Source organism: Hypanus sabinus, chromosome 31, assembly GCF_030144855.1.
Source record: "Hypanus sabinus isolate sHypSab1 chromosome 31, sHypSab1.hap1, whole genome shotgun sequence".
In the NCBI taxonomy this organism is placed as follows: Eukaryota; Metazoa; Chordata; class Chondrichthyes; order Myliobatiformes; family Dasyatidae; genus Hypanus; species Hypanus sabinus.
The window spans coordinates 6,588,612-6,599,993 of NC_082736.1; the positions used below are offsets into that span (position 1 = coordinate 6,588,612).

Genomic DNA, 11,382 nt, shown 5'->3' on the forward strand with positions numbered 1-11,382 from the left:
CCGCAGCAGGGCACCGGGTCCCCCCCTGAGGGCCGTGAATGGCAGCACAGTAAGGACCTATGGCACCCGTCAGGTGCAGCTACAGTTCGGCTCCAGCCAGTTCACGTGGGACTTCACACTGGCCGCCGTAGCCCAACCGCTTCTGGGTGCGGATTTTTTGCGGGCTCACAGCCTACTGGTCGACCTGCCCAGGAAGAGACTGGTCCACGCCGAGACCTTTCAGATGTTCTCCCTGGGTGCAGCCCTGTTGCCAGCCCCTCACCTCGGCTCCATCACGCTGTCCGACAACGACTTCACCAGGATTCTGGCGGAGTTCCCATCGGTTCTGGCACCGCAGTTCACAGCGGCCATGCCCAGGCTCGGCGTACAGCACCACATCCCGACCCAGGGACCACCCCTCCACGCCCGCGCTCGGCGGCTTCCCCCGGACAAGCTCCTACTGGCGAAGGAGGAGTTCCAGAGGATGGAGGAATTGGGGATCATCCGGCGGTCCAACAGCCCATGGGCCTCCCCCCTGCACATGGTGCCCAAAGTGACGGGGGGGCTGGAGACCGTGCGGCGACTACCGCAGGCTGAACGAGGCTACCACACCGGACCGCTACCCTGTGCCGCACATTCAAGACTTTGCAGCAAACCTGCACGGCGCACGGATCTTCTCCAAGGTAGACCTCGTCCGAGGGTACCATCAAATGCCGATGCATCCTGACGTCCCCAAAACGGCTCTCATCACCCCGTTTTGCCTTTTCGAGTTCCTCCGCAAGCCGTTCGGCCTGAAGAATGCCGCACAGACGTTCCAGCGGTTAATGGACGCGGTGGGACGGGACCTGGACTTCCCGTTCATCTATTTGGATGACATCCTCATAGCCAGCAGCAGTCGTCAGGAGCGTCTGTCCCTCCTCCGTCAACTCTGCGCCCGACTGAGTGAGTACGGTCTTACAATGAACCCCGCCAAATGCCAGTTCGGACTCGATACCATTGACTTCCTGGGCCACAGGATTACTAAAGACGGGGCAACCCCTCTGCCCACTAAGGTAGATGCGGTCCGCCACTTTCCCCGACCCACCACGATCAAAGGCCTTCAGGAATTTGTAGGTATGGTCAATTTCTACCGCCGCTTCCTCCCTTCAGCTGCCCGAGCCGCAGCAGGCGGATGAGGAGATTCCGAGTTACAGAACCGCAGTCTCCGGTTTGCAGCTCCAGGACCTCCCCGTGGGCCCGGGTGAGAGGACCCTACTCTGTGACGTCGCCACCGGCCAGCCCCGTCCCGTCGGCCCGACAGCCTGGCGGCGCCGCGTTTTCGACTCCATTCATAACTTGGCGCATCCCTCAACTGTCCGGATGGTTTCCAGCAGGTTCGTTTGGCACGGACTCCGCAAACAGGTCAGTGAATGGGCCAAAACGTGCATGCACTGCCAGACGGCCAAGGTGCAGCGGCACACCAAAGCCCCTCCGCAGCAGTTCCATCCCGCCCACCGGCGTTTCGACCACATTCATGTGGATATCGTGGGCCCCCTGCCAGTGTCGCGCGGAGCGCGGCACCTCCTGACTATCGTGGACCGGTTCACAAGATGGCCAGAGGCGGTCCCGCTCACCGACACCACCTCCGAATCTTGCGCCCGAGCCCTGATCGCCACCTGGATATCTCGCTTTGGTGTACCGGCCCACATTACCTCCGACAGAGGCGCCCAGTTCACCTCCAGCCTGTGGTCAGCTATGGCCAGCCTTTTGGGGACTCAGCTGCACCACACCACTGCCTACCACCCACAGTCGAACGGGCTAGTGGAGCGTTTCCACCGTCACCTGAAGTCGGCTCTCATGGCCCTCCTTCGAGGAGCCAACTGGGCGGACGAGCTTCCCTGGGTCCTACTCGGCATCCGCACAGCGCCCAAGGACGACCTGCACGCCTCGTCGGCCGAGTTGGTATACGGCGCGCCCCTGGTCGTCCCCGGGGAGTTCCTACCAGCCCCACGGGGGCAAGAGGAAGATCCCGCAGCAGTCCTGGGACGACTACGGGAGAAGCTCGGTAACCTGGCCCCCATACCCACTTCACAGCACGGGCGGCACCTGACCTGCGTACCCAAGGACCTTCAGAACTGTAAGTTTGTGTTTGTACGAAGGGGCGGGCATCGGCCACCGCTGCAGCGGCCATACGAGGGGCCGTTTATGGTGCTCCGGAACAACTGGTCCACGTTCGTGCTGGACGTTGGGGGGAAAGAGGAGGTTTTTACAGGGGACCGCCTCAAACCGGCCCATGTGGACCTGGCGCAACCGGCCGAGTTTCCGGCACCTCGGCGCAGAGGCCGACCTCCCAAGCAGGTTCTGGCCCAGGCTGTGGACATTGGGAGGTGTATCGCCGGTTCTGGGGTGGGGGGGGGGGTTATGTGGCGACCCATTTCCTCACAATTAGATAGCCTACGGGGGTTTGCGAGCACAGAGCTTTGGAGCCTCTGCGCCACGGGGGGCAGAATAAGGTTTTTCCTTCGACTGCAGTTACCGACTCCGTGTCGTAATTTTAGCGCTGCGTGTAGCACACCGCTACACCCCTCTATTTTGAAGCTGTGTGGTCTGGTTTTAGACACTCCCACAACAGGAAAAGTCCTCTCCACATCCACTCGCTCAAGTCCTTACACTATTTGATAGGTTTTAATTCAGTAACCCTCCTTTCTGTGAATTTCCAGTGAATAGAGGCCTAGAGCCATGAAACGCTCTTCATTAGACAAGCCATTTAATCCTGGGTAAAATTCCCCATTTGTGACGTCATGTCGGCACAAAAACTTCTGGATTTCAGAGATTTTTGCGTTTTGGAATCATGGATCAATCATGGATTAATCACTAGTTTGTATTGCAGTAAACACTGTTAATTTAACCCATGCAATCCCAGGCACACAGATGCAAAATAAAGACTGGTGTAAATTTAGAGTAGGGAAGTTGAACCGTACTTGGAGGTAAAGCCTGATTATATTGAAGTATAAAAGTTGAGATTGTTTGCTGTGTAACCAAAACTATGCAGTCAGCTTTGAAACTTGCTATTTGCTATGCATGTACCCAATTTAGTAGGAGAATGAAATCTTAAGAATGTAGAAGACAATGGTATGTTAATGAGAGGCAGCTAAGAGATGTAGATTAGGACATGATTAAGTCAATGGATAGAAACAATAGTGGCGGATGTACATGTGATACGCTACTATAGACCGATTGCATATGCTAATGCAACTAAACCAGGAGATTGCTATAAAACATGCTATGTCCAAGGATCGGTGGGCAATCAGTGACTAACTCAATGACTGTCTCAGCTTTGATTTGCAAATTAAAGTTTAATACTTCTTGAAGAATCTTCTGCGTCTCCTGGTTGTTTCTCAGGCACGAGAAACCACGACAAAATTGGCGGCCGCGGCAGGACGGGAAAGAGACCCACAGACAGGAAACGGCAGTTTGGGAACGCTTCCCAGTCCTCTAGGGACCCCTGCAAGGCTAACAGAATTGAGGGTGCACCCAAACAAAAGGTTTTTGCGACAATTTGAACTAAGACAATTTGGTTTTGGGGAGGTCTTGGAGTCTCAGAAGTGTGGAACCACTGCCGAAATGTTTCTCCAGTCCAAACAATCTGGCAGGATTGGGGGTTAACAGGAGGCTCAGGGGATTGATCAAGAACACTGCAGTGAGGGTAAGTACAAATAAGTTCTGAATAGACGAGGTGCAAATAGCAAGTTCTGTGGGTACCGCTCTGAATAGAGGTCTGTACAGGCAGAACAGAATAGAAAACAAGGACAGTCCAATATATAGTTTAAAGCACTGGTAGATAGACGATAGACTAGGCATAAAATTAGAGTACATAATATTATACAGTAAACGAACTGTGAATCTCTGAAATATCTCAAAAAGAGAGAATAACATGACAGGTAAAGGAACAGCAGTAGAGATTCTGAGCAAAAAAAAAAAATCCTGGTAAATAAATATGGGATCAGAAAAACTTCAGAAAAATGGGGAAAGAGAACAAAAACCTGGTCACAAAATGGCCAAGAGAAGGAACGTTTGATGTAAGCTTGTGCGAAGAAATGGAGGCACTAATTAAAAATTACAAACCAAAAGATAAATCTAAGAAAAGAGTGCAAAAAAGAGAACGAGAAATGGAAGTGCTAAAACTCTTCAGAACAGAGGGAGAAAGGCTGAGGAGGACAGGTAGAATACTGATTACAAGCGAGGAAGACACTAAGGTGCTGGAGAAACAGCCTGTTAGAGAGAGAGGAAGGTACAGTGAGAAGCTGGCTTCAGCTCCGTACCCGGATGCGAAAGAAACAGAAAAGCCCCCTCCCTATAATGAGGCAGGAACCCCTAAGCAGAGCCCCCTGCTGATGGGAACAGTAAACATGAAGGGAGAAGTACAAGTTTGGGATAATAAGGAGAAAAAAAACAATATGAGAAGGAAAAAGCGGCAATATGGAAAGAGATACAGGCAGAAAGGATAAAGGTGGAACAGGCAAAGAGAGAAATGAAAGAAGAGATTGAACGGATGAAATACTTGAGAAAGGAAAAGGAGTATGAGGAGTATCGGTTATACCATAGAAATGAACAGACTAGAAAAGAAAGTGGCTCTTCAGGGCAGGAAGAGATGAGGCATTCAAGAGGAAGTGGAAAAAAGATAGGAGATGAGAGTCTTGGAGAAACACAAGAGAGAAGGGAATCAAGCACAAGTAAGGATCATGAGGAGTCCCTGCCACAGGTGTACAGACACGGACAGGAAGAAAGAGAAGGTGACTCATTGGAGGAGCAAGAGTTAAGTGGAGAGAGAGAGAGGATGTGAGAATTTGTGGGGAAGAGGTAGGAGGCAGAAGCCTAGAAGAGCAAAAGGAGGCAGTAGGGCAGCGACTTGCAGAAGTAGAGAGTGAGCTAGATAAGTTACTGAGAGGGGATTGCCAGAGGAGATGCGAAAAATACTCCAGGGGCCAACCAAGTATTGAATCAAGGCAGAAAGGAAGGGCTCCACAGGGAGATCGAGGGAAGAAGAGGACCCTGGAGACATTTGTGTGGGAGGCAGTAAGGAGGAGAGCCAGGGCTGGTGGGAAGAATGATGCTGTTGTTAGTTAAAGGATCAGGACAAGTGCAGTATATCCCATGGGGATCCCAGGACCTAGAAGGGCTGAAAAACACTGCCCAATCGACATGAATGAGCAGGGAAATGGATAACAGCCTTTGAAGAAGAAACGGCGGGACGATTATTGGCTATGGGAGATTTGAAAGCACTGTTGATAAGGTTGATGGGAACTTCCAAATTTAACGAACTAATGGAAATGGCTGGCATAGTAAACTCGAACGACCCGAGAACTGATAGAGACGGGTTTGACAGAGTGAGGCAGAGGGTATGGCAGGCCCTCAGAAAGCTTTATCCACCCAAAGTGGACCCCAAAGCCTTAAAAGGGGATCCACTGGGAGACACTGAAAACCCGGCAGCCAACGTAGAAAACCAGTTGAAAAGGTGGAGACTGGAGACTGAGCAAGAGGTGGAGAATAACTTATTTATGACCTCACTGTTCTGACATAGCATTTTGGATGCAATGCCTCCATAAGTAAAATCCAAACTGGAGGAAGTGGTTGGGCTGATGTCAATGACCCCACAAGAATTTAGAGACCACGTAGTCCACGCGGTTGAGAAATACCGGAAAGACAAATGAAGGTTGGCTGAGCAGCAGGAAGAGGTGCAAAGAAAGTTAATACAAATGCAGTTCGAAGAACTCAAAAAGAAGGAAAAAGAGAAAAACAAAAAGATGCTGCCAGCAACCACCGGTCCGAGTACAGCCATTGAACTGGACAAAGCACTGCTATATGGTGGGAACGATCATACAGTAAGACAAGGGCTGGAAAACCCCATGCCAATAATCGTCTTTGGAGGAGCATTCCCACAAATGCCCTATCAGGAACAGACTAAATTCAAACAGCCCAGACAGGACTGGAAGTCCCAAGGAGGGGGACAGAGGAGCTATGGGCAGAGGGGACCAGTGAGGAAACAGGGGGAAAGAGAGGTAGAGATTGTGCTGGGGATGTAATCAGCCAGGTCACATGAGAAGAGATTGTCTGTTTACACCATGGTCTGTCACACACCAGCAGGAACCGATAAGAAGGGAACTAAAGTCTAGCCAAGGACTAGCCCCCACAGGCACAAGCGGACCTGTGAACCCCTATGCGAGGTATTAGGGGTGCCCCGAGAACTCAAGAGGGAAGGGACATTACCCAATGATAACAAGGGAGGCAGACAAGGAACCCATTGTTCAGGTCATGTTAGAAGGGCAACTGACACCAATGATGATAGATACTGGAGCCACGTACACTTGTGTACAGCCACAGTATGCCCTTCACCTTCCCATGTCAGGAAAGTTTATTAAGACGGTAGGGTTCTCGGGGAAAACACAGTTGACACAGTGCACGGCTCTGGTGCGGTTGAGAATGGGAAATAAAGGAATTGTTTTACCGGTGCTAGTATTTAAAGGAACTCCGATTAATTTGTTAGGCAGAGATGCCTTATTGAAACTGGAATTAAAATTAGAATGCACCAGAAATGGGCTGAGTGTGGAAAGAGCAGGGGCTCAATTGATAGTGCAAGAAGACAAGAAGGCTAATGTCTTTTGGATAGGAAACATCGCAGATCAGATTCAGGAAACCTGGGAAAAATGGAAAAAGGGCATATTACCCAGGCCGGTAATGCCCAAATCTGAGCTACATTGATTCTTAACGAGACTCAACAGGGAGTTAGAGGACCGATGGCACCTGGAGGCATGTACGCAACAGCACCTGGAAGGGGAGGCTGTGATAATTGGAAGCTAGGGGCAGCTTTGCAAGTTAAGTGGAACACCTTTTTAGAAAAATGTTACAGGACCAGACTCACGTAACGTTGTTGGTAAACAAGGGATATCAGTCTAAAGACTTAGGACCCTTTGTTACAGTTTCAGCACTCTTAACTGTGTGGAGGAAAACCATGCCAGAGGTGTGGATATCAGAAGACAACAATTGCATTAAAATAATGGTAAGTGTAGATATGATAGGGACCGTGAGAGAGGTCGAAATAACTCCCCAACCACACCTGCCCTTGCTGGGAAAGGAAAGAGGCCAGCAGAAAGATAACAGGTTAGATGAGTTGCCGTCTATTCTGTGGTCACAGCATGACACGAACGTAGGGAAAATAAAAACAGCTAGTCCGGTGGAAATAAGGCTGAAAAGGGGAGCAATTCCACCCAGGAGACCACAATACCCTCTAAGACCAGAAGCAGAAGAGGGAATAACATCGACAGTGGAGGGGTTGCTTGAAATAGGGGTGCTTAAAAGAACAAACAATCCATGCAATACCCCGTTGCTGCCGGTCTTAAAAGCAGATAAATCTAATTGGAGATTGGTGCATGATTTGTGAGCGGTAAATGATGTGGTAGAGGACTGGCCAGCGTTAGTCCCCAACCCACACACGCTTTTGACTAATGTTCCACCAGAAGCAAGTTACTTTTCAGTGATTGACTTGTGTTCGGCTTTCTTCTACATTCCTCTAGCCGACCAGTGTCAGTATCTGCATTTACTTACAGAGGTGCTCAGTATACCTATACCAGAATGCCGCAAGGATTTAAACGTTCACCACATCTTTTTAATCAGGTGTTGAAGGCAGACCTAGAGGGCATACCATTGGAAAGTACATTGTTACAGTATGTGGATGACCTGTTGATTTGCTCCCACAGTAAGGAACAGTGTGAGCAGGACACTGTAACTCTTGTTAGAGAAGCTGGCGCACGGAGGACATAAAGTATCCAAAAAGAAACTGCAATTTTGCACGCAACAAGTGGAATACTTAGGCAGGGTAATATCCAAGGGATTGAAGGCGATAGCACCAGATCAGATTGAGGCAATAACTAAGCCCACAAACCCCAAACTGTAGGGCAGGTGATGACGTTTTTGGGAATGGCAGGGTACAGCTCAGATTGGATAGAAGAATATGCTGAGATTGTGGCACCTTTGAGAAAGATAATGAAAGAAGCAGGACATACAAATTTGAAGAACGGCTTACAGTGGAATGGAGAGGCGGAGATAGCTTTCAATACTATTAAGCAGGAATTGCAATCAGCACCAGCATTAGCTTTGCCTGAGTACGAGAAGGTTTTTCATTTGTATGTATCCAACCAACAGGAGGGTTATGTCACAGCGGTTCTAACACAAGAGACAGGCACAGGAAAAGCAAAGCAGCCGAGAGCATACTACAGTACGAGACTAGATGAGGTGGCTCAGGGGTATCCACCCTGTTATCAGGGATTGGCGGCGCTGTACTATGCATATGAAAAGGCATCATCTGTAACCCTGGGCTATCCTGTGACTCTGTACACACACCACAGAGTAGCAGAATTGCTGGAAAGAGGGAAATTTGTGCTGATGCCAGCCAGGATAGCAGCGTATCAGATGCTATTGACATTTCCAGACATAACTATACAGAGATGCACTACCAGCAATATAGCTTATTTTGTCCCTTTGGGCCATGAAGGAGAACCCCATGATTGTGTAGGGAAGACGATGGCATTTGCCAAATTGAGAGCAGATTTACGATCAGAACCACTAGAGGATGCAGGTAAAAAGGTTCTGTTTGTAGAAGGCTCTTGTTATAGGGACTATGATGGAAATCATGCAGAGTTCTCAGTAGGGCAGCAGGATCAGTCGAGCTATAAGATTATTAGGATGGAGTCCTGTCCCCAACCGTGTTTCACCCAACTAACGGAAATCAAAGGCCTGACAGCTGCGTGTGAAATGGTGGAAGATGAGAAAGTAGACATCTAAACTGATTCGGCATATGCTCATGGAGTATGCCATCTGTTTGGGGCAGAGTGGTGTTATTCCCACAGCCCCCTCCTTTGTGAGAATCGCAAGAGCACTAGTTGGGGGGGGGAGTCAGTAGACCCAGGAAATGGGAGAGAGACATGCTGGATGCCTCGTTCCCCAGCGATGTAAAATAACGTGGCATTGACCATTTTTCCTGGAGACCACGTTTGTGGATTGGGGACTATGCTACGTGCAAGCCCTCGGGCAAAGTGGGCTGGTTGAGAGAAAGATTGCATCATCTGAACCTGATTGACATCTGAGACCCCGTGAGGAAGTATAAAGGAGAGTCTCAGGGGGACAGCCCCTTAGACGCACCAAGAAGAAACGCTAATGATCCCGTAGTAGCGGGAAGTCATTTGAAGGAAGTCATGTGCGTTTGATTCTGTGGCTGGAATCGGTGGCTGTAACCACGGAAAACAGCTTTTAGCTAACAACGGGGAAGCCCACTCCCCTGAGTCAACAGATTTGCTTCATAAAAAGACCCGGGCAAGTTTCTTTTCTCACAAATCTCTCTCTCCAACAAGTGAAAACCCAGCGGTCCCCAAAGGCTGAAGTCTGCAGGAACTGAGTGACTTTTAAATTTCCATCGGACAGTATATTATCCCCTAGACAAATGATCGAGCTTTGATTTGCAAATTAAAGTTTAATACTTCTTGAAGAATCTTCTGCGTCTCCTGGACGTTTGTGGGGCACGAGAAACCACAACAATTATTAGGCATCAGAACATTCTACTCCCCAAATGTTCACAATAATGCCAAGTAACAAGGTCTAAAATCATGCAACATGCAGAATTACATGCCTCTCATTATCTTGCTCCATGGGATAAACACAAACCGGGCCTGATCTACCCTGGCTGGGTCGCCTGGGCGAGATTATCTCATGATTAAAGACCCCAAACACCCAATGATACTAAGTTGTATTACTGATGATGTGTCCCTTTGCACACCCTGTTCCCTAAGCCAAGTGGTGTTGAACCACGATAATGAAAGGCATCGGCCACTGTGTGGCTCCACTACACTACCCCATCCACCGTAGCCCCACGTATCTCACCATACACAATCTACAGCCTTATCTCTTCCAGCCCCACATATACATCCACCAGCCCTACCCTCAAACCTAATCCAGAGGTCCAAGGGGACCCGCACCCACAAACCGAATTACTAGTGTAAGGAGGAGGAAGATCCAATAAAGGCAAGTGTTGGACCTGGTGAATGAAGGCATGGGCCAGATCAAAGTGGCAGCGTTGCGTGACTCTGAATCGAGAGTGACGAGATGAAGAAGCACAAGAGGGTGATTCTCCTACTGCCTGCATAATCACTTTATTTTGAATTTGTTCTGATAGTCCTCTGTCTATTCGTATTTTTTGGTATAGTTCATATTTAATTCCAGTGTTTCTGGTCAATGTTGTGTCTGATGCAATGTGTCTGTGATGCTGCTACAAATCCGTTCTTCCTCTCACCTGTGCATAAATAAACTCGATTTGAACTTTACATTGAAATGTCCAAATCTCTCCTTCGCTCTCCTGCTGCCCTGTGTCATGAACTGAACATCTTAGTGTTTACTTTTACAATATTTCATCTGAATTTATTTTCATTCTGTTTTTGAAACTTGCGCTTCCCTTTTCAATTTCAGCCCGCACCCCCGCCTGTCTCTGCCCTTCTGTACTTCCTCCCGGATTAAACGACAGCGGTAACCGTCACACATTGGCGCCGCTTCCCATCCCCCAGCGTTCCGATTGGTGATTCCTTTCTCCAAACAGCCAATGGAAATGCTCTGCATTCCCATCCTCATTAACATTCCACTTTGGGCGCTGCCTATTTAATCCGCGCTCCGGACGGATTCTGCTTATTATTGTGTTTGAAACCGACGAGGAAATGCCTGATGCACCGAAACCCGCTCCCAAGAAGGGCGCCAAGAAAGCTCTGTCCAAACCGGCGAGCAAGTCTGGCAAGAAGCGCAAGAGGTCGAGGAAGGAGAGTTACGCCATGTATATCTACAAAGTGATGAAGCAGGTTCACCCCGACACCGGCATCTCCTCCAAGGCCATGAGCATCATGAATTCATTCGTGAACGATATTTTCGAGCGCATCGCGGGTGAGGCTTCCCGCCTGGCCCATTATAACAAGCGGTCAACCATCAGCTCCCGGGAGATCCAGACCGCCGTGCGCCTGCTGCTGCCCGGGGAGCTGGCCAAGCACGCCGTGTCCGAAGGGACAAAGGCGGTGACTAAGTACACCAGCTCCAAGTGAAGACCAGTTTGCTGACAAAACAAACCGAAAATCAAAGGCTCTTTTAAGAGCCACTCACGGTTTCATTAAAAGAGTTACTAAATGTTGAGACATGGATTTGAGGTAAGGTTGGAAATTTCTTGATGAGCTCATTCAGAATCTTATCTCCGTCAATCAGCTCTTTCTGTCCGCTTCTCAGTATAATCCCGATTTCTCTGTTACATTCCTGTGTACAGACACGGAATCGTTACGCACCCTTCCCCATCATTTCCCTCTCTGTCATCAGATTTCTCTGACGTGACACCAATTATTGTTT

General features: G+C 49.2%; 1 protein-coding gene across 1 annotated transcript; it reads left to right on the forward strand.

Moving 5' to 3' along the window:
• Positions 1-10,712: 10,712 nt before the first annotated feature.
• Positions 10,713-11,087, forward strand: LOC132383790 (histone H2B-like). Its single transcript, XM_059954996.1, has one exon. The coding sequence runs from the start codon at positions 10,713-10,715 to the stop codon at positions 11,085-11,087; it is 375 nt and encodes a 124-aa protein (XP_059810979.1).
• Positions 11,088-11,382: the final 295 nt, after the last annotated feature.